The following is a 24,283-nucleotide window of genomic DNA, read 5'->3' as shown; positions in this document are numbered from 1 at the left end:
GACGCTACACGGAGATAGAAATGCAAGGAGTGCTGTGTGATTCCTTGTGGACGCCAGTGCCTCCCAGTCTGACATGAAGTGTGGCTTCGTCTCATTGTGTGTCTTCTAAAGTGAGGTTGAGTACTTTTGGTAATATCGAGTTCAGGAGATTATCGTATTCATGTAGTTTAGACATGTCATGTGAGAGCGCACAGTTTAGGACATTAGCCTGAGAATACTCAAGTACTTTGTGAGAAGGTACAAGGCATCATGGTCGTCTAGATTACTTATTTGTTGTTCTACCCTTCTCAAATCGTTCGGTTTTACTTCACGAATTGAGGCATTAGTTCCTAGAGGTGCTTCTTGCAGGACACTCTTAATTAGGGTAATGGTTGGCACATTTGGTGGTATGGATCTCACTGCATCAATCACTTCCTGACTGGATGAGATGAGCTCGCATTTTGGATGAATTGAAGACGAGTTCAATGGCATGTCTCAATCCTCGCATCAGCAAGGCCTGTGCCATCATCCATGAACCAGATGAGTAGTTTACTGATCAAGCTGTTACTGATTTTCTCTAACTGCCACTGTGAAGAGAAACAGGGCAAGCTAGTCCCCTTGCTGGACACTCTCCGAAGAAGTGATTTCATGCTCTCCAAAAAGAAGCATCGACTCGTTGCTGCATCCAGCAGAAACAAAAGGTTAGAGGCTAAGGGAATGTATTTGTAAGACTGTAAATACCACGTCTCTTTTACGTTACTGATATGTACCTATGTTGCATCATCCGCTACTTCGTTGAAGCCTTGAGTGACTAGAAAAACTGATTTGGTTGAAACAATGTGGACGATTCTGTGAAAATACTTCCGTCAACAACTTTACCAACGAGGCCGCACTCACACTTTCACGTATGCATGCACACGCGCGAGCACACACACACACACACACAAACACACACACACACACATATGCATACATACATTTACAAGAGTGCAAGCGTCTATCGACAAGGGTCTTTGACCCCTAGTAACACACACACACACACACACACACACACACACACACACACAGAAAAAAATACAAAATAATTTGCATAAAATAATCACATTCTTATGCGACACAGCACCATTACAGCTAAGACCACAATGAATGAAACGAAGCCTGAGCGAAGATTTAAGCAAGAAAAGTCGGATATTTCACGTGACCTTATTCCTCATCCCATAAACATCCAGTGATCAACACGCCAGTATACCTCTATCTTGAGCTTTCAGTATATTGTCCAGCTGAAAACGTCTACGGTCTCGGAAAGTCTACGGACACCGCCAGCCATGTTTCAGTAGCTCGCGAGTCGGGTACCTGATCCAGGACGAACTAAGACCTACCTGTAGTTTAATATATGATTTTCAAGGTTATGCGGAAAAAGTTTTCCCTGTTATATAATTTTAAGCATTAAAGTAATAATGTCAGTCACAGTCATCGTATCAAAACTGTGAAACCCAATGCCTGCCTGCCTGCCTCTCTCTCTCTCTCTCTCTCTCTCTCTCTCTCTCTCTCTCTCTCTCTCTCTCTCTCTCTCTCTCTCTCTCTCTCTCTCTCTCTCTCTCTCTATCATCAATCAAATGTATTTCCTCGGAGGCTCAACTTGGCATTTTGAATCTCGCAGGAATTTATCTTTTGAAACTTTATATGAGAGTTTTGTAACTTTGGTGTTTTTGCAGTGTTGGAGTTGGAGTCTGGTGTTAGCACTGGAGGGTTAGTTTTGGTGGTAGAAGGCTGATGTTGATATTGCAGTGTTACTGTTTATGGAGTTAATGGTGATGTGTAAATTGCAATGTTAGGGGATGGGGAGGCTTGGAGTTGCAGCTTTGACGCTACAGTGTTGATATTTGTGAATGTGAGGTCGGTGTTTCAGTGTTGGTGTTGAATATTAGTCAAATGTCGAAGGTCGCTTCTTCAGAGGTTGACAGCCTACCTAAGATTCAGCTGGGCTTGGAAACAAGACGCGGTTGGGCAAAAGGCTTTTAGCTTCGACATTTAACCCTGTAATGAAAAAATAGGCAGTACAGTGTTCTAAGATGATGACTGCCTCCACTAGTTTTTTCTAACAATTTACACTTCAGGAGGGACGAGTTTTTAGATCCTGATACTTTTGCACCAAAACCATAAATCTAGTTTTATTATTTTTGGATATATCCTAATTTTACCTCATTCCACAGACGCTGTATAACCCTTATGGGTAAATCTCTTCCCAATAATATAATTATAACGATAATTTATATTACAGCTATAATTATATTTATAATAATATTCCATATCTCAAGTGGCTACAAACGTTTTGACTGGTCATTTTATTTGTACATTTCTTTGGAAGGTTCACGATAAATTACAAGTCAAATTATAAATCGAACCCGACACATTTAAGTCCTAGAAAAAAATTATATCATCTTTAATTTGCGTAAATCGAAGAATAACGAAATTCATGTCTGGCGAATTCCAGAAATAGAAAACGGTAAATTTAATTTTAAATTGCATTTTCTGAGCAGATTAATCGAAAAAACAGTCAGTACTACCGTATTTTTTTTTATTTTGACGAGAAATAATTAATTTTATTTAGGATAACGTAGAACGCCAGTTGAAATATATTCCTGTATATGTAATTTTACAACAAATCGTAATAAACATCATTATTATTTAGAATCATCCCTTTGTTATTCGGCATAATAAAACACACGAAGACTGGGTGTTTAACAGATTTAATGTGAGGAAAAATAAGACTTCCACCTGCGTGGATCAAGAGCACTCGTCCACCGTCTTGAATTTTCAGGGAAAACTTAAAAAAAAATTATTATTTATGGATTTATAAAAGAGCAAATTTCTTCTAGAGGGACGAAATGATAATGAATAAACAATATACAAATATACTGAACTTAAACGTCAACACTGGTGACTAAAACTGACATGTACGTAAAAAAAGACAGGAATGAGAATATTAGTACATTCACCAAGTACACGTTTTGCCCATCACTGGACTGAAGTAGCCCCCTGCTGAGCGAAACTTATCAAAATAATGTCCTAATTCTAGCATACATATCTACCTTAGATATAATTTTATAAGCGTCAGTTCAATGTATGTAAATCCTAATATACTGTGAGTATATTCTTGGAATATATTCTATTCCTTACATCCATTTGCTCCTCCATACCATCTATGAAATATATACATTTATACATATAGACACACATCATCCACATATACGTTGGTTAATTGGTTTTAAAGCCTATTGACTACACGACAGTCATTAAGGTGCGTGCAGCCTGTCCAGCACATGTCAAGAATACTTTAACCAGTGAAATAGGGCTTAAATATAAATTCCTGGTATATACACAGCCATATACCTCACTGTGTAATAGAAATCTACACATCTGAATGAAAATCATAATTACACACACACACACACACACACACACACACACACACACACACACACACACACACGTTAGGAAGTATTTCTTCAGCCACAGAGTAATCAGGAAATGGAATAGTCTAGGAAGCGATGTAGTGGAGGCAGGATCCATACATAGCTTTAAGCAGAGGTATTATGAAGCTCACGGTTCAGGGAGAGTGACCTAGTAGCGACCAGTGAAGAGGCGGGGCCAGGAGCTAAAACTCGACCCCTGCAACCTCAATTAGGTGAGTACAACTAGGCGAGTACACACACACACACACACACACACACACACACACACACACACACACACAATTTACTGTACATTCGTGCTTTATTGCAACCTGCAAAAGTTATCTATGCAATTAAAATAAAGCATTTTACCAACACGAACAGTTTAATGGATGGAAGAATGTCAGAGAAGCTGAGGTTTTATAAATGATTTATCACACAAATCATCGAGCAGACAAAACACTGAGGTAACGTCAATTTAAGTATGAATAAAAAATATGCTTCAGCAAAGCAAAATTCTGGTTTAATTCACACAATTCGTGTGTCTGTCCAGTCCGATTTATTTTTAAGTTCGCAGATAATGTATAAATGTCCTGGAGTTATATGTCACTGATGTTGCGAGTTGCTAATTTAAAGTGAGATGGATCATGGTACTGCATCAGTGTATCTGGAGGGCGGTGGTGGGAGTGATAATGGTGGTTAGCGGTAGGTGTGATGGTGGTGGTTGGTGTTGAGGGTGGTGGTTGGTGTTGGGGGTGGTGGTTGGTGTTGGGGTGGTGGTTGGTGTTGGGGTGGTGGTTGGTGTTGGGGGTGGTGGTTGGTGTTGGGGGTGGTGATTGGTGTTGGGGGTGGTGGTTGGTGTTGGGGTGGTGGTTGGTGTTGGGGGTGGTGGTTGGTGTTGGGGGTGGTAGTGGTGCTTTTAAGGGTGGCCGTGGTGGTGGTGGTGGTGGTTTTAGTGATCCTGGTGATGGTGATATTTGGTGATTCTGGGGGTGGTGGTGTTGTTAGTGGTCGTGGCGGTTTTGGTGGAGGTGGTGGTAGTGGTGGTTGTGTTAGGGGTGCTGGTGGTTGTATTACGGGTGCTGGTGGTTGTATTAGGGGTGGAGGTGGTTGTATTAAGGGTGCTGGTGGTGGTTGTGTTAGGGATGCTGGGGGTTTTTAGTGATCCTGGTGATGGTGATATTTAGTGATTCTGGTGGTGGTGGTGGTGGTGGTAGTAGTAGTGGTGGTAGTGTTGTTAGAAGTTGTGGCGGTTTTGGTGGTGGTAATGGTTGTGTTAGGGATGGTGGTGAATTATACGGTGGTTGTACAAGATATTAGTAGCATTGATAGTATTAAAGGAGAGGTAGTGGCTATCTTAAGATCTTGTGAACGCAATAAGAATGGTGTTATTTACGAGTGGTTATGGTGTTAGTGGGGGTGACAGCGATACTAGTGGTGGTTGCAGGTGGTGCTATGGGGGTTTATTTGCGGTTTGTTTAGTCGTAGCATGCTGGTATTACATGTGATGGCAGGATTGTTAGTGGTGATGGCTATTTTGGTGGGAACACGTTATTGGCGGTGCTTGTAGTGGATGTGTACTCGTATTAATTTGGCGGTGGTGAGAGGGGTGGTAGTAAGCAAGGTCTGAGGGTGGTAGTAAGCAAGAAGGGGTCGTCATCAGTCTTTATATGGGTGCCAGATGATCTGGGAAGGGGTTCTGAGGATTGCAGAGCTTTGCTGATGGTAGAGGTTACGAGGGTGGAAGAGACTGTCAGGGTGGAAGGGACTGTCAGGGTGGAAGGGACTGATAGGGTGGAAGGGACTGTCAGGGTAGAAGGGACTGTCGGGGTGGTGAGACCTCTTGGGGATGGGAGGGAGGTTGTTTGGGGATGGGGTGTGTATTTGGGGATGGAGTGTGTGTTTGGGGATGGAGTGTGTTTGGGGATGGAGTGTGTGTTTGGGGATGGAGTGTGTGTTTGGGGATGGAGTGTGTGTTTGGGGATGGAGTGTGTGTTTGGGGATGGAGTGTGTGTTTGGGGATGGAGTGTGTGTTTGGGGATGGAGTGTGTTTGGGGATGGAGTGTGTGTTTGAGGATGGAGTGTGTGTTTGGGGATGGAGTGTGTGTTTGGGGATGGAGTGTGTGTTTGGGGATGGAGTGTGTGTTTGGGGATGGAGTGTGTGTTTGGGGATGGAGTGTTTATTTTGGGATGGAGTGTGTGTTTGGGGACGGGGTGTGTATTTTGGGATGGAGTGTGTGTTTGGGGATGGAGTGTGTGTTTGGGGATGGAGTGTGTTCAGCACCGGTGATGGTGACTACATAGATGGTCGTTGTGGTAACAGGTCTACTCCTAGTGATGGTGCGAGAGACATTAGTGGTGCCGTTTCTACAGGGTATCCCTTAAGTTTGGAACCACATGGAAAGAAAAGGCCTTTGTAAAGGCTTTTATTCATATTTCATATTCATATTTATTCATAGTCAGTGCGTCACCATTAATGATACACTAACACAGTCAAGATAACTGGTCAACAAATACACAGTATATGAGAATCAACGTTCAGAAGTTAATTACATATTTCATTCTTTGGTTCTAAACTTATGAGACTCCGTGTGTGTGTGGGTGTGTGTGTGTATGTGTGTGTGTGTGTATGTGTGTGTGTGTGTGTGTGTGTGTGTGTGTGTGTGTGTGTGTGTGTGTGTGTGTGTGTGTGTGTGTGTGTGTGTGTGTGTGTGTGTGTGTGTACAAGGGATCTGACCACCATCCTTTACATCACTTCACCTGACCAATTGCCTCTTATCTTTATAGAATTACTCCTCCTATTTGCTATTTTTACTTCCATGCTTCTCTTCCCCGGTTTCTTTTTCTCCTCTTTCGCCTTCCGTCTTGCTTCTGTTCCTCCTTGACTCTTTACCGTCTTTTTCTTCCATATTGCTTCTCTACTTGCTAAATGATGCTCTTTTTTCCCTCCTCTCTTCTCTTGGTCCTTTCCCTTCTTGTTCTTCTTACTCCTTGCCCCTCTTCTTTCTTTTTCCTCCTTTTCAGCCTTTTTCCTTTCTCTTCTTTCTTTTTCTCTATTCTCAATTTGTCCTTCGCTTTCCTGCTTCTCTCGTTACTACTACGTGTCCTGTGGGGAACTTTGCCACTCAAACACCTGATAACATCTCGTCCACAGACGCTCCAAATTAGGGCTTGGTAGAGTCGAGTCCTTGTCGGCAGAATTGTCAATGAGGGAGATGATTGTATTGTCGACCCAGTGTTGTGTTGGGGAAATGGTGGTGGAAGTGGTGTGTACTCACCGAGTTGTGTTTGTAAGGGTCGAGAGACTGTGCCCAGCCCTCTTCTCTGATTATTTTGATTGTTTCACTGATTTCTGGCCTTTTGTGTATTATCATGTCAAATCTTGAGGTCGTGTAGTGAATGTGCTTCCATTAATTCATCATCCCAGTCGATGTATATTAAATCAATCTCTCTGAGAATGAAGAAAAACTTTCTTACATCCCCAGGGCTCATCTGTCTCTTCAGTTTCCACCTGGGTCCTCTTAATCCTGGCTCTCCTAATTCAAACAGTCTGTCCTTTTTTTTTCCTATCAGTTTCTCTTAAGATTTTGTATATCTCAATTTTGTCTCATGTCTTCGCTGTCTCTCAGTTCTGATAATTCTTAAAAAACTTAAACTTTTTCAAGCTTCCGCACTTGCTTGACTAGATGCGAGTTCCATGCTGCGAGGTCGTACATTCAATGACTGGCCTAATATATGTCGTACAGTATATAAACTTCTGAATGATTCTTTTTTCAAGTTGCTGAATGCAATTCTAAGATTAGCTAAAATTGCATTTGCTGTTGAAATTATATAGTTTATGTATAATTCTGGAAAAATGCTTGGGTTTATATTTAAATCTATTTCTTTCTCACTCTACAGCCTTTTTCCTCCCGTGTTGTATGTTGTGTCTGGTTTGCCTTCAAATTTTAGGATCTTCCGTTTGTTTTCGAGCTCTAGAAACTATGTCTGACCACATTTGCTGTCTGTTCAGATTTCCCTGGAGATTATACCACTGTCCTCTCCATTCATGTTGTTCTCAGTATCCTCTGGTTCGTATTCAAGTATATGTGGAACAATTGTGGGCTTAATACTTGTAGGACCCCACTCGTTACCCTCTCCCATTCTGATGTCTCGTTCGCAAATGTTACTTTTTGTTTTTTTGTCATTCAGGAATGTCTTCCATTCATGCATGGCTTTGCCATCCAGTTCCTTATAACTATTCTATTCCCCCTCACGATATCCCATTCCATCAGGTGTTCCAAACGAAGTATCACATGATTCCTGGTATCAGGTAGTTCCGCATTAGCAATTTCGCTTGTGTCAAAAAAAAAAAAATCTAATCTCGAGGAGAGCGAAACTACCAAAGTTTCGCTCTTCACGTTTCAGCTCCTCAACGGGGGGTCTCAGTTTTCCCAGCCAATCTCCTTATGAAATTTCGTTGCCTCTGTTACCTATATGACAGTCATTGTGCTGCAATTCGGATCATACTTTTCCCCTTTCAAATTATTGCGTGGTGGATTCCGTATCACCAGCATTATTGCTTCCACGTCTCTCCGTATATTACTGCTCTAAAATCCTTCAAACATCCAATTTCTAGATTCCCTAATTCCTTAAATCGCCAGCGGCTTCTGACCATAACTTCTGTTCTTTCTTCTAATTTGCTTTCTATCTTTCTAGATATTTGTTAGCCCTCTGCGAATACTGCGTACCTTACTATTCCTGAATCTTTCTTCTCTGTAAAAGCTAAAATATGTTTTCTTGGTCTACACACCATTTTTTCATTAATTTTTTTTTGGGGGGGCTGACCCCACCACCTACATTAGTTTACCATAATTTCGGGCATGTTGTCTTCCTGAATTCACTGCAGGAGAGACTGCACAAGGAATATTTGTGGTGGGAGGGAGGGATTGAGAGGGAAAGGGAGAGGGAGAGATGGGGACGAGCAGAAAGCCTCGTGAATCAGTCATGCACAAGTATGGGTTCCCCATCTCTCATCAGCGTGCCACACCAGTATGGGTTCCATCGTCTCGTCCACCACCAAGAAGCACATCACACCGTCTCCCCATGGTACCGTAACGACGCACATCACAACGTCTCCCCATGGTACCGTAAAGACGCATATCACAACGTCTCCCCATGGTACCGTAACGACGCACATCACAACGTCTCCCCCATGGTACCGTCTAGACGCACATCACAACGTCTCCCCCATGGTACCATAAAGACACATATTACACCGTCACGCACACGGTACATCGTCACTTTCCAGCTGCTGAAGGTGGCTAGATAATACAGTAACTTAGATACGTCCAAGCACTCACAACCAGAAACCAAATTCCCGGTTAGAATCAACTGAAATAATGACTGATTTAAGGTGCCAAAACATGAAACCTATTCTCATTTTTAAGGTAAATTTCCGCAAGTACACAACGTCAGGTTTTCCGGAAGTATATGAATATTCTTCATTAAGTTCTTACAGTTACGTTACATATAATTATCCACTAATATGTAACGTGAGAAATGTGTAACGTAACTCATTGCCGAGCACAAGCCAACTAATTTTCAGAGAACCTCAAGATGATAGAAACCAAAATTTTGGTTTTCCCAGGCATTAATATCACCCATTGCGACTTTCGAATTAAGGGGAGGGGGGTCTCTAAAAATTAAGGTAACCTAGAGCCTATTCATCAACTCGGATTCCGGGCCTGTGAAAACTAAATGACCAAAAATGACCAGAAAACATAAGCCTCCAAGACAGATCCATCGATGAATATTTGCAATGTATACAATGTATAGATTTCAGTGAAACCTATACATTGAAACCTATACATTGTATAAATCTATACACTGTACAAAATGTATAGATTTTAGTGAAATCTCTACATCATATACAGTGAAAATAATTCTTACAGTGGCTTTCATTGTTTATTCGTCTGAGATTTCAGGGGTTCTCAAAAAATACCCAAGCCCTGGGCTCTGTGCCCACTGTGAAAAATTTAAAACCCACCGATATACAGAACTCCTTACACATTCCCTTTCGTTTCATTCCTTTCTAAACTGGCTCACGAAATTGTAATGACAAGATTGCAAACAAACCACGGTACAGGTGGGGATCGAACTCGCGGCAAGCGAGTCGTAAAACTCCGGGCCGCCCGTACCGTGGTTTATCCATTTCTACCCGGAGTCTACCGGATGCGTGTTCCAAAGGTCAACGCCCGTGCGGCTCGGTCCAAGACCAAGTGACATACTGCCGAAAATGACACGAAAAAGGTCGCTCGTTACAAACGAGCTTTTATTGGAGGCAACTTTATTATGTGTATAGCACTGACTTTATAAAGCTCTACGCATTAATCTCTGTTTTTGCTCCACATTACCCCAGTGTTAATTTCTTTTATTTGCATCAGACAATTTACTCAAGGGATCTCTGTTTATTTACATATTTCACCCTCTGTAATTTACACGAGGGATCCTTGAATGCTTACACGGGAATATCCTTACTTTTACTGCTTACCTATAGGATACCACTGTTGTTTACGGAAAAGAATCAATAACTGTTTACAACTGAAAACCCTTTTTTTCCCAGAACGCATGCTATTTACAAAGCCTTAGTTATTTACGCGTCATTGCCCTAGTAATTTACACACGCGTTCACTCATGATTTTCACAAGATCCATAGTTATTTAAATTGGAAAAACTTATTTCATATTTGATCGCTAGTTCATTGCACGAAGTAGAGACCTTTTTTATTAACACGGAGGAAACCCGTGTTATTAACACAGGGGTGTTAATTTGGGAAAGCCTGTGTTATTTACATGGGGGGCACCCATGACCTTAATTAACACTTAGGAAAAACCTGTGACCTTAATTTACACAGGGGAAAACCCGTGCCATTAACACCGGGGACAACCTGTGTCATTAATACGGATATACCCGTTTTATTAACAACAGGGAAAAACTCGTGTTATTAACTCATCACAACCCGTCTTATAAACGTGGCAAAATCCGTCTTTTAAACTCTGAAAAATCCTTGATATTTACTCAGGAAAACCCGTCTTATTAACCCTGGAAAACCCGAGCAATTTTCCCATGAAAACCCTTCACGTTGTCTCTATAATTTCTATATACATTATTCTCGAATGAAAACTTTTTACAATGGTTATGAAGAAGAAAAAAAAAGGTTAAAATAAAAACGACCAGCTTCAGAGACGTTTCAACTACAGAGTTACGTCCGGCAGTTGGATGTTTTTCTCTGACGGACAAAATTATCAGGAAGACGAAGAGAGGGTGATGAGGATTACAGTGGCCCCAGGGAGTAGGCTGACTAGTTGATATTTTGACTAGCGAATGTAGTGTCTAGGTGGTGACTGGGGAACATAATGACTAGAAAATACAGTAATTAGGGAATTTAGTACTATGACTAGGGAACATAGTGACTAGGGAACATAGTGACTAGGGAACATAGTGACTAGAGAATACAGTGACTAGAGAATACAGTGACTAGAGAATACAGTCATTAGAGAATATAGTCACTAGAGAATATAGTCACTAGAGAATATAGTCACTAGAGAATACAGTCACAAAAGAATACAGTCACTAGAGTATACAGTCACTAGAGAATACAGTGACTAGGAAATACAGTGACTAGGAAATACAGGGACTAGGAAATACAGTGACTAAATAATACAAGGTCTAGATAATACAATGACTAGATAATACAGTGACTAGGAAAACAGTGACTAGGAAATACAGTGACTAGGAAATACAGTGACTAGGAAATACAGTGACTAGGAAACACCAAGTAGTGATAATGTAATATAGAGAAAAGTGAATATAACAATACTATCTTCCCTCTTCACATTTTAAACATAATTTTGTCCACCATAAGAGAGAATATAATACTACGGCACAAGTATTCATTAATTAATGATGCTCAGGTTCATTGTAATTAAAATATTTTTTTGATATTAGTGCTGGTGCAGAGCATAACTCATCCGTAATTAGCAGTTAATATGTGCCACAGGAAGGTGGTTCTCGGGGTCATCCCCATTGCTAATTATAGGGATGATAGTGTAATTAATTTTATGTATTTTTGTAAGGCTTCAAGCCGACCACTATAACCAAATTAATTCTGGATTTACGTGTATATTAAGAGATGGTCGAAATTATTATGCTTTCAGGAAGGAAAGTGAACCTAATCTGCTTAGCAAGAACAAAGTATTTTTAGCTTTTCTTTATTTTCGAAGCGAAAATATTCATTTTATTTCTAATGGGCATTCTAAAAAATTATGTTTTCTATTGCGAAATAAAAAATATTCCTGTTTTCTATCGACGAAGTAAGAAAAAAACATTCACTATGGAACCTGATACATTTTCTTTCTGATGTGAATGCAAAAATATTTGTAAACAATCCACGGTACAAGTGGGGATAGAATTCGCGGCAAGTGAGTTGTAAAACTTCAGGCCAGTGCGTAAGCCACTTAGCCAGCTGACTACAGTAAGATTCATCCAACTAGGTATATTTATACACCATAGGGAGGTTAGCATGGGCCCACCACCGTCACCACAAATGCAAGTTTTGACAGATGACTCTCCCACCAGCGTGGCCGTGACGAACTCTAGCTCAAGTTCCCTCAAAGATGTCATCATGACTCACGAAATCGTACTGACACGATTGCAAACAAACCGCGGTACGGGCGGGGACTAAACTCGCGGCAAGAGTCGTAAAACTCCAGGTCAACGAGTATTTGGCCAGCTACCACCAGTACCATTGTTTGTTTACAATCGTGTCATTACGATTTTGTGAGTAAAAATATTGTATTTTATACTGGGGAATCTTAAAAAATCCTCTTTTCTACTGTGGAATCTTAAAAAATCCTCTTCTACTGTGAAATCTTAAAAATCCTCTTTTCTACTGTGAAATCTTAAAAATCCTCTTTTCTACTGTGAAATCTTAAAAATCCTCTTTTCTACTGTGAAATTTTAAAAAATCCTCTTTTCTACTGTGGAATCTTAAAAAATCCTCTTTTCTACTGTGGAATCTTAAAAAAATCCTCTTTTCTGCTGTGGAATCTTAAAAAAATCTCCTTTTCTATTGTGGAATCTAAATAAAATTCTTTTTCAATTGTGGAATCTAACGAAATATTTATATTGCGGAACCTAAAAACTTCCTCTTTCCTACTATGAATGCAAAAATTTAACTTTTTTACCTGGAATCGAAGATATTCCAATATTCTATTTTTTCATTGTTTCAATGTGGAAACGAAAATCTTTAATTTTTTAATCGAAGTGAATGAATGTTTTACACTGCAGAAACGATATAAAAAAATCTCTTTCTATTCTGGAAGCGATGATGTACCTGTGTATATAATATATATATATATATATATATATATATATATATATATATATATATATATATATATATATATATATATATATATATATATATATATATATTGTATATATAAAATGTCGTGCCGAATAGGTAAAACTGGTCAATTAGCAAGAACTCGTTTAAAATTAAATCCTTTCTAAAATTTTATCTTGTACATTTAAATATATACTTCTTTCATTTATGTTAATATAAAAATTAATGATTTTGTAGCAAAAAAAAATTAGGAAACTTACCTAACATTATTACAACAAGCGCAATTTAATTTAGCCTAATCCATCTAAATGCATTTTAGATAAGTTTACAATAATTTAATAATAAACACAATGAAATATGTTTTTTTCGTTAAAATTAGAATGTTTTTTGTGAAATTACTGAATAGACAAATTTTCTCTTGCCATATTCGGCAAAAAGAGCGTTGCTATTTAAGCCAAAATCGCAAGTTTTAACTATTCGGCACGACATATATTTGCATTTACTGGGCTAGCACATGTATGCACCTGTATCTACTGTGCTAGAATGCTTTCAGATATTTGGGATTTGACGTGTCAGCGAATGGGTTTATGAAGGATGAGGTAAACCAGAGAATTGATGAAAGAAAAAAGGCGAGTGGTGCATTGAGGTACATGTGGAGACAAAGAACGTTATCTATGGAGGAAAACAAGGGAATGTATGAAAGTATAGTAGTACCAACACTCTTTTATGGGTGTGAAGCTTGGGTTGTGAATGTTGCAGCGAGGAGGCGGTTGGAGGCTGTGGAGATTTCCTGTCTAAGAGCGATGTGTGGTGTAAATATTATGCAGAGAGTTCGTAGTGTGGAAATTAGGAAACGGTGTGGAGTTACTAATAGTATTAGTCAGAGGGCTGAAGAGGGGCTGTTGAGGTGGTTCGGTCATTTAGAGAGAATGGAACAACGTAGAACGACTTGGAGAGCGTTTAAATCTATTGAGAAAGGAAGGCTAGGTAGGGATCGTCCCTGAAAATGTTGGAGGGAGGGGGCAAAGGAAATTTTGTGGGCGAGGGGCTTGGACTTCCAGCAGGAATGCGTATGCATATTAGATAGGAGTGAATAGAGACGAATAGTTTTCGGGACCTGATGAGCTGTTGGAGTGTGAGAAGGGTAATATTTTGTGAAGGAATTCAGGGAAATCGGTTAGCCGGACTTGCTGGAAGTCCAAGCTCCTCTCCCATAAAACTTCCTTTACACACAATATACTGCTTGTTGAGCTAGTACACAAACAAGGAGTAGAATGAAATCAGCTCATAGGCGCCATTGTTAAAGATTGTGTGGTCTAGTGGTCTAAAGCGTCAAGCGAATTCGCTCACCATGAGGCGAGGCAAAACAGCATATGTGTAGGTGTGTAGGTGTGTGTGTGTGTGTGTGTGTGTGTGTGTAGGTGTGTGTGTGTGTGGTGTGTGTGTGTAGGTGTGTGTGTGGTGTGTGTGTGTGTGGTGTGTGTGTGTGTGTGTGTGTGTGTGTGTGTGTGTGTGTGTGTGTGTGTGTGTGTGTGTGGTGTGTGGTGTGTGTGTGTAGGTGTGTGTGTGTAGGTGTGTGTGTGTAGGTGTGTGTGGTGTGTGTGTGGCGTGTGTGTGTGTGGCGTGTGTGTGTGTGTGTGTGTGTGTATCTGTGCCTCTGTGTGTGTGTGTAGGTGTGTGTGTGTGTGGTGTGTGTGTGTAGGTGTGTGTGTGGTGTGTGTGTGTGTGTGGTGTGTGTGTGTGTGGTGTGTGGTGTGTGGTGTGTGTGTGTGTGTGTGTGTGTGTGTGTGTGTGTGTGTGTGTGTGTGTACACATCTTTATCTACTGTGCTAGCACATATATACACCTACAGCTACCGTACTAGCATATCTTTGACTGTATTTACTGTGCTACAACAAATATATACCTGTTTATTTTTTACGAACGAGGCAAAAAATATTCTTAATTCTTCTAATATGAATACAAAAACAGGCGCAATTTTTCCTTGAGAACAAAAATAAAAGACTAATTTTATATCATGTTCCGTAGGCAGACATAATGAGCTTCATAATTAGATGCAGCAGATGATAAGTGTAAGAAGAGAGATTAGCTACATAACTTCCCTAGTCTGGTTTAACAGTTCCTGTTCAAGCTCCACTAAAAATAAAAACTGTTGTTTTGAGTATTTATTATTATTATTATTATTAGTAGTAGTAGTAGTAGTGGTAGTTGGTGTTCAAGCTCCACTAAAAATAAAAACTGTTGTTTTGAGTATTTATTATTATTATTATTAGTAGTAGTGGTAGTAGTAACAATTGTAGCAGCGTCAGTAGTAACAGTATTATTCATAGTAATAGTAGCAGTAGTAGTGACAGTAGCAGCATTTAGTATTATTAGTCTTATTCTTTGTATAATAAAATCATTGCCATTTTTGTTCGTGGAAAGGTTAACATTTAAGGAAGATTTAACGCTGCGTAACATAGGAAAGAGATCGCCGAGAAAGAAAGTGTAATGTTGTTGAGAAAACATCAAAAGGGGAGAGTGAGAGAAGGGGCAGAGGAAGAAGTCACTGTTTATGTCGGAAATATGTACCAGTATTACGCAATTACGTTTAATACCAATCTTTTACGGTCATAAGCTCACTCTGTTGTTCTTCACAGCCGCTGGAATTGTTTCCTCCCGTGTTGACAAGACGTCAGAGGATGACTCGTACTAGGGAAATTTGTGGCCATAACGTGGTCTATCACAAATAATGAAAGGTATAAAATCTTTTCAGTACTGGTGTGTTATCGTTGTACAGGGGAAGAAGTGTTGGTGTTGCCATCTGATTGATGCTGGTGATGGGGTCAAGGTGTGGGTTATCACCTGGGAGAACCTGGTTCATCGTGGTGTAGGGATCAGGGTAGAGGTTATCACCTGGTGGAGTCTGGTTGGACGTTCTGCCGGAGTACAAGTGTGGAGGGGTTGGCTTGCAATTTGTTGATCCCTAGTCCCATCCCACATGACGCCCCTCTACATGACCAGTTGCCTTCACACTAGCTTTAAATGAAATTTTGCTATTTATCCCACCAAGGCTTCTACTGGTGAGGAAAGACCAAATACCAGCGAGGCAGAGGGAACAAGGTAGAGCTATAGCTATAGGAAGCGTTGCATCACAGTGGCTGCTTCAGGACTGAAGGAGCCACTCCTGGTGAAGCGTTACCTGTAATATCCTGAACTGCACATAATCGTCTTTTTCCACATCTTTTCTATATCACAATATCATTACTCTCAGCAGTGATTGCATCAATCACAGACGCACTGTCAGATGAGGCCACTGCCAGGGTTCACAACAACTATCAAGACCTCCAGAAGTTCGTCAACATAGTATCACTAATAAACCATCGCGTCATCCAGAAAATTAGTTTCACATTTCCAGGTCTACCTCCAACCTTTTCAAAGAAAGTTCGCTTTTAAAGCATTGAACAGACGACTATGTTTTCCTGTAAATAAAGATTACTCACCTGTTTCTTTAGTTACCTTTGTGAAAATATTTTACTGATACTTTCAGGTAACAGTAACATATGTAATCTCGTGCGAGAAAAACCTGCTTTCTGCAGTTTATTATCCATTATAAAAGCAACCTATCCTTATCCTATGTAAACTGTTAGTTTCTAATGCTCTTAATAAACTTACAAGCAGTTTTCTTCATCTTAGTTTAAACTAGGTTACATTACATGAACAAAAATGCACAATAACGTAACTGGCACAATACACAAATAACCCGCACGTAGAGAGGAGCGTACGTCGACGTTTATGTTATTGTGACTTTGTAAATGGTCAAAGTCGGACCATTAGATTACACATAACTACAAAAACGTCTATTTAACCAGAAATGAGAAATTTATAAAGAAAGCAACGGTGGCTACGGAACGTCTGTTAACGAAGTGGCTGAACTTAATCAGGAATCGATCAAATCAGGACCAATAACTTCGCTCGAATTTCTTTTCCATCAACGAACTCTCATCAAGAATTCAAACAAATCACTTCGCCAAGCCATCAAGACTAACACCAAAGTTGGAAATAAAACAAATGAAGGCAACGCTGCTGCAGCAATTACAATAATTACCAGCGAGGATTAACTTGCTCCCAGTGATGCCACAAGAGCACGAGCTCTCAAGCACTGGCGCTCACAGTGATGCCACATCGACACGAGTTCTCAAACAGACATCCATGAGCTATCAAACACTGACTTTTACAGGGAACTCGAAGTAACAACAATGATCACCTGGCTAACGCCACCAGAGTGCACCTCGTAAAGCATCCAAGAGCCAATGGCCTATTATGTTTAGCAGATATTTCACTTTCACAAAGGTTTGTAAGTGGTTTTACAGAGTTTAGAACCCAGCTCACCCAGTAGTGGGTAGTAGTTTGGAAAGGAAAACGCCCACAAGCAAGGTAACAAGCTTGAGAAACCTCACCTTTAAGTGAAACGTCGTGTAACACTTCAAAACTAGGTAACGTAGCTTCTCGGGTCGCTCTTGAGAACCATCGATTTCCTACACACACGCACACGATTTGACTTCTAAGGTTCGTTAACGTCTGATCTGCAAAGAGCAAAGGAAGGGTGATAGAAACAGACATGTATCCAATGAAAACTCACTCCGTTGCCTTGTTGCCACGACAAATATTTGAAGAGCGAGCTGAAACGTGAAAACAGTTACTTTGGCTTTGGGATCCTACTAAGACTGCGATGCAATTCCTCTGCATCACAAACATATATAATCTTACTAACCTAGATATTATGATTAAGCAGAATTGTACAAGCGCCTATAAGCTAATCAGTTTTCTGGTATTTTTTCTTTCCTCTTAGATTCAGTCTCTGGAAAATAATAACATGATTTACGTGAAAAGTCTCTGTAAAATATCCTCTTTTCTTCTCAGTAAGCTCAGCAGCTGATTCTCGGAAGATGACCTGATACCTGTGTTCTTGCATGACAGCCTTGGGCTATATATCAACCCCTCTGGGTGAAGATTAGCAATTTTATGTACAGCCTTGATCCCGCTTTGATCATTCGATGAAAGGAATGGTGAAGACGTGATTCTCCGTCCTCAATGGGCAGAACACACAATTTGCCACTACATATTCGACCACGTTATAGGCGACTTGTGACAATGTGATGCTGATTTCTTCCCTTCTCAGGAAAAGCAGGTTCCACATCAAGTACTTCCTTCCCTTCTCGTGGCTAGTCTGGGGATCATCACCATTTACAAGATTCTTAAAGAAATAAACAAAAGTTGACTTGAAAAGCATGGAAGTCAAAGCTTGTGACATTAATACTCACGGCTCTTGCAACATTTTCACTGGATTTCTGTCTTTATTTAATTAATCTGCTTCTTGAGAAGATCACAAGACTCACGACTCTCCAAATTATTATTATAATCAAAAAAAAGCGCTAAGCTATACAGCGCGACTCTCCAAAGTGAACTAAATAAGAGGATCTACTTGGAAAAATGAATTATCGTGCTGCTTTTGGATGTCAAGATGTTCTCTAAAGAGTTGGTGAATAGCTTATAATTCTCGAAATTCAAGGCCTTCAGGAAAATACCTTGGATCTCTGATTATGAATTGGTGCTCTCCTTGTGTTGCCTCAGCTCGCTCCCTGAAGCTGTCTTGAGTCTTTTCCTGATGTTTTTAAGAGTGTCTAATCCTGTCTTTGGTCTACCCTGATGCTCCCTCGGGTCTTTTCCTAATGTTATTATGGGGTTTAATTTTGTCTTTCTCTCCCCGATGTTGCGTTTGGTATTTTCCTGATGCTGTTATGGAGTGTTTTATTCTGTCTTTGGTTCTCTTCCCTGATTCTGCCTTAGATCTTCCTGTTTAAATAACCAAGAAAGCAGCCAGAGTTATCCTGATAGTATGGATCCAAATTTCTTGCCATATTATCCACTATATACATTGTTCTGCGGTTCAGTCTTTTGTTTATTTAGTAACGATGAAGCCACAAACAATGCAATCACACATGATGGATTTCATACATAGTTGAAATCTCTCAGCCCAAGCTGGGCGACTTCATTAGGGCAATGAGAATATCGTCAAGTATTCCATTAAAAGTTCAACAGCTACGACAGCTTCAAAGGTTTGTAATCGTTTGAGGTTATGCCAAGCATACTGGCATTGACGTAAGGGTAATTTAGGTACAAGAGTATTTCAATGAAGTACCAACTGACTTATTCAGTAATGTTTGTATTACAAGTAATCCGCGTTCTCTTGTACTAATGAAAAACTTTCAACTTCGGCATTATATTGTGGAAAGGCTCTTACTAAAACGTGAACTGTGTATTATCCATTATTATTATTATTATTATTATTATTATTATATCACAAGGAAGCACTAACCCACATTGATCATATAGCACTTGGGAAACGGGATCAATCAAGATTTAATCAAGGAAGGGAAAACTGACTCCTAGTTCGTAGGATCACGACTTACAACACCAACCGAACGTCCTCTTCAAAGAGGCTGTTAAGCATTCACTAGGTACGACAGAGGTGCATTAAGGAGAAAGGATACTCAAGGTTAGGATTTTGTACTCATAAGAACTAATCTGGTTATATAAATAACAGCATTTGGTTATTTCTTGATCCATCTTATATACTGACGGCAATGTTGAAGAAACAGCAAAAATCGGCTTTATAAAGCTCTACGAAGAGTTAAGCGTTATTAAAGCTTGTTCTGCAACGTCTCTCTCCTTCATTAACTTTTTGCAATGCTATGTTTAAATTTTTCATATGCAATTAGATGACCATTTGAAGTATTAATGGAGTGAGAGCAAAGTTGCATTTACCAGTTAACTGGACTCGAGTCCTGGCGGTGGAAAGTTCAGCGCCCCCATTCAAAACGATAAGCCAGAATGGTGTGTTTTTCCAGTGTCAAGTACAGTGTCCGTGTTCACTGTCCATAATCTCTCATTCTGTGCTCATAGTTTTACATTATTTGTTCGTGATTTCACTTTCTCTGTTCATGTTTTTACGTTTTCTGTTTACAGTCTCGGGTTTTTCAGGTTGTCATGTTTGTTAAACAAGGTCTTATATAGAGCTAAGTATTTGTTTTAAAGGTCTCTTTCAAGACAGGAGCTTCCAATGTACTGCTTGTAGGTCGACTGCGGGGTCGACTGCGGCCCGGGTGGTCGACTACGACCCGCGTGGTCGACTACGACTCGCATGGTCGACTGCGATCCGAGGGGTCGCCTGCGGCCCGGTCGACTGCTTTCCAGGAGCTTTGCCACTTGATAAAGCTCCTGGAGAACGAAACATTGCCACAATAACTGCACATCTAACCTTTCACCTAACATATTACCAGTAATTCTACCAACATAATAACTACGAAGTGCCGCCCGTCTAAGATTTTAATCAAGCCGCTTTTTCTCCCATTAAGTAGAAAACACCGAGTGTTTAACACAAACTTCAAACTTTTATGATAATGAGGCTGATTAAAACTCCTTCATGCATTATTTTACTGCTAAAAAAATCCTTACTTTTTTTTTACTAACAGGCTATATACATCATCGTTATTATTATTAAAAAATTCTGGATGACTCTTTTACAAGGCGTTAGCAATGTTGCACAGAAAAGCCCATGGCAGTGTTGCAGATTCACCTCCATCAGGTAGATAACGTGCATAATTAACGCAACAATCTATTGGCGTTGCGCAGTGACAACTCGCGTATTGTGTTGCAAGGTCATTTCAATGTGGGTATTGTGTTCCAAGGCCATTTTAATATGGATATTGTGTTGCAAGGTCATTTCAATATGGGTATTGTGTTGCAAGGTCATTTCAATATGCGTATTGTGTTGTAAGGCCATTTCAATATGGGAATTGTGTTGCAAGGTTATTTAAATGTGGGTATTGTGTTGCAAGGTCATTTGAATATGGTTATTGTGTTTTCCAGGTCCCCTGACGGAGGTACGGGCGGTGGTGGGCGGAGAAGCACTGCTACCTTGTGACGTGACAGAGTCTGGAGACTCCCCTATATTGGTCCTCTTCTACAATGGTGTCACAGGTCGACCTGTCTACAGGTAAGCTACAAGTTTACCTATCTACAGGAAAGATACAAGGAAAGGTTGACCTATCTATAGGTCTATTTATGTGAAAAGGTGATTTAGAGAGAGAGCGAGAGAGAGAGAGAGAGAGAGAGAGAGAGAGAGAGAGAGAGAGAGAGAGAGAGAGAGAGTTATAAGCATCCTCGAGCTCGGTTGACACAGAGATAACCTAGCATAATGATTCGACATCCACCAGCATCTTGGATATAGCAGTAGGAGGCATCTCCATTCCTTGTCGGCTGTCACAAGGGAATCGTCTTACCTGCTCGACACAAACAAACCCAGCAAGCATCACCGGAGAGAGATGCACCCATTCAGTAGTGTGAGCTTCATTAGCCAAGCAAAGCTATCTGGGAGGAACTCGCAACAACTTGCTACACAATGATAAGACCTGGCAAGACTTCCTGTTAGCGTTATCTCTCTCTCTCTCTCTCTCTCTCTCTCTCTCGATATTAACCCTGGTACATAATCTAATAAATTATTAACGATCTAAATCCATTTGGAAAGAGTGACTATAATTAATAGGAAATAATATATCCTCTTAAATGTAACATATGAGGCGAGAAATGTATCAGCACGAAAGATCAGATTGTAAAAAAAATCAGCTTTAAAACTGTGGTTTATGGAGTGAGACTGGAATGAAATATTACCAGACACAAACGAATAATTTGCTCAAGTTCTGTAACACACGAAAATGAAATTTTTTTTTATTCCAGAATGGAATATAATACAAACTAGCAAAGGACAGTGTAACAGATGTTCTGGGTGTGTGTGTGTGTGTGTGTGTGTGTGTGTGTGTGTGTGTGTGTGTGTGTGTGTGTGTGTGTGTGTGTGTGTGTGTGTGTGTGTGTGTGTGTATGTGTGTATGTGTGTGTGTGTGTGTGTGTATGTGTGTATGTGTGTGTGTGTGTGTATGTGTGTGTGTGTGTATGTGTGTGTATGTGTGTGTATGTGTGTGTATGTGTGTGTGTGTGTGTGTATGTGTGTGTGTGTGTGTGTGGGTGTGTGTGTGTACGTGTGTGTATGTGTGTGTGTACGTGTGTGTATGTGTGTGTACGTGTATGTGTGTGTGTGTGCGTGTGTATGTGTGTGTGTGTGTGTGTGTGTGTGTGTACTCACCTAGTTGAGGTTGCGGGGGTCGAGTCCGTGTGTGTGTGTATATGTGTGTGTGTGTGTATGTGTGTGTATGTGTGTATGTGTATGTGTGTGTATGTGTATGTGTATGTGTGTATGTATGTGTATGTGTATGTGTGTATGTGTATATGTGTGTGTGTGTGTGTGTGTGTGTGTGTGTGTGTGTGTGTGTGTGTGTGTGTGTGTGTGTGTGAGGGTTTACAATCAATATAAGAACGAGCCAATCGAGAAACCTGTCAAAGATTCACGTTGGCTAGAAATTCACAAATTTAAGGAGAAAGGAAGAAAAGCTTTGAAAAAAATTAAAGTAATAGATAGAGAACTCGGTAGAACCAAATTTTTTAATGACATCTGAGAAAAGTAACCTATATGTTATAGACAAAACACGAAAAATATGCAACGGTAAAAATAAAAATTACTTGGGTAGAGATGTGTCAGGTGTTAGTCTCTGAGATTGTTCACAAAACGTGATATTTTTTTATGTAGAAGATATTAATGCCTAACATAACTAAATTAGAGGATATTGAAATAAGTGAATAGAAGAATAAGGAATTATTACCGGGTGCTGACAAGTAAAAAGCAAAATGGCCAGATGGGATAGCACCTTGGGAATTAAAAAAAAAAAAATCCCGAAGAATTATACTATCAACACAAACTTTTTTTTTAAGATTTCAGTGGAGGAAGGTAAATTGCCTGAAAACTGGAAGATGACATATATTGCCCAAATAAATTAAGAAAGTGACAGACAATACCTTTTAAACTATACGCTAATTTCGCTGACAAGTGTTCGAAAAATATTGGAAAAAGCAACTAGATAAAGAAAGGATCAAACACTAACAGAATAAAAAAAAATAATAAACGGTAAAAAATTTGATTTTCGATCCGCAAATTCATTTCTGTCAAATATGAAATTATTACGACACGGTCTTGGACTTTTTTATGAGAGGAAAATGCGAACTAATAAGAGGATCTGCCGAGCTCCTTGAAAAATGAACTGTGCATTTTATGAACTTCAAGATTTTTTTTTAAAGAGCTGTGAATTGCTTACAAGTTCTCGATATTCTAGGACTTCAAGAAAATACCCTGGATTTCTTTGTGGCACTGATTTGGTGCTCTCCTTGTGTTGCTGTAGCTTTCACCCTGCAGCTGCCTCGGGTCTTTTCCTCATACTGTTATCGGGTCCTAATTCTATCTTTAGTCTCTTTCTCATGCTGCCTTGGGTCTTTTCCTCATACTGTTATCGGGTCCTAATTCTGTCTTTGGTCTCTTTCTCATGCTGCCTTGGGTTTTTTCCTGTTGTTGTTATGGAGTCCCAATTCTGTCTTTAGCCTCTCCTTGATGCCGCCTTGGGTCTTTCCCTGATACTGTTATAGGGTGTAATTCTAATACAAAAACATAAACAGTTTTCGATCTACAAATTCATTTACTTCAAATATTAATTATTATGACACGGGAGAAAGGACTGGCTGGATTGTATTTATCTGCACTGGGAAAGATTTTGGTAGTTTCCAGTTGAAGACAAAAGTGTAAATTGCGGAATGTATGAGTAACAAAAGGCAAATTATTATAATCTATTAGACACTTCTTGAGAGGAAAATACGTACTATAACGAAAATTATCTTCGTGGGGAGATGTCACAGGTGGGGTGCCACAAGGATCAGTTTATCATTTAATTATAGACAATCCATACAGAATATGACACTAAATAGGTTTATACCCCAAAAAAATTCATACACAAAATAAACAAGTCTCTACAAGATGACTTGTATATGTCAAGCAAATGGAGTGAACGAAACATGGCAGAAATTATTGTAGATAAATGCATAGTAATGAAAATGGAAGTCTGCAAAATCAGGCAAGATGAAGAACTGACCAAATATTAAGTCATACCTGGAGTTTACCTGGAGAGAGTTTCGGGGGTCAATGCCCCCGCGGCCCGGTCTGTGACCAGGCCTCCTGGTGGACCAGCGCCTGATCGACCAGGCTGTTGCTGCTGGCTGCACGCAAACCAACGTACGAGCCACAGCCCGGCTGATCAGGAACTGACTTTAGGTGCTTGTCCAGTGCCAGCTTGAAGACTGCCAGGGGTCTGTTGGTAATCCCCCTTATGTGTGCTGGGAGGCAGTTGAACAGTCTCGGGCCCCTGACACTTATTGTATGGTCTCTTAACGTGCTAGTGACACCCCTGCTTTTCATTGGGGGGATGGTGCATCGTCTGCCAAGTCTTTTGCTTTCGTAGTGAGTGATTTTCGTGTGCAAGTTCGG

At 40.1% G+C, this 24,283-nt stretch overlaps 2 protein-coding genes across 3 annotated transcripts in view; one reads left to right on the top strand and one right to left on the bottom strand.

The window, feature by feature from the left end:
• The window catches only part of LOC138854763 (uncharacterized), a 593,204-nt gene that overhangs the window by 461,535 nt on the left and 107,386 nt on the right, over positions 1-24,283 (bottom strand). The window contains exon 2 of one of the 2 annotated variants that reach the window (XM_070099682.1): positions 17,262-17,387. The exons of the other annotated variant lie outside the window; for it this stretch is intronic. The gene's annotated coding sequence lies outside the window, so the exon portion shown is untranslated. The remainder of the gene's footprint in view (positions 1-17,261; positions 17,388-24,283) is intronic. 2 annotated transcript variants of the gene reach the window in all.
• Positions 1-24,283, top strand: part of LOC128697760 (protein turtle homolog A-like) — a 206,888-nt gene that overhangs the window by 142,820 nt on the left and 39,785 nt on the right. The window contains exon 3 of the mRNA XM_053789656.2: positions 20,734-20,860. Coding sequence (XP_053645631.1) covers positions 20,734-20,860 — 127 coding nt within the window. The remainder of the gene's footprint in view (positions 1-20,733; positions 20,861-24,283) is intronic.

The sequence above is a fragment of the Cherax quadricarinatus genome, chromosome 68 (genome assembly GCF_038502225.1).
Source record: "Cherax quadricarinatus isolate ZL_2023a chromosome 68, ASM3850222v1, whole genome shotgun sequence".
NCBI lineage: Eukaryota > Metazoa > Arthropoda > Malacostraca > Decapoda > Parastacidae > Cherax > Cherax quadricarinatus.
Note: the sequence above shows the minus strand (reverse complement) of the source record. Positions and strands in the feature narration are given on the sequence as shown.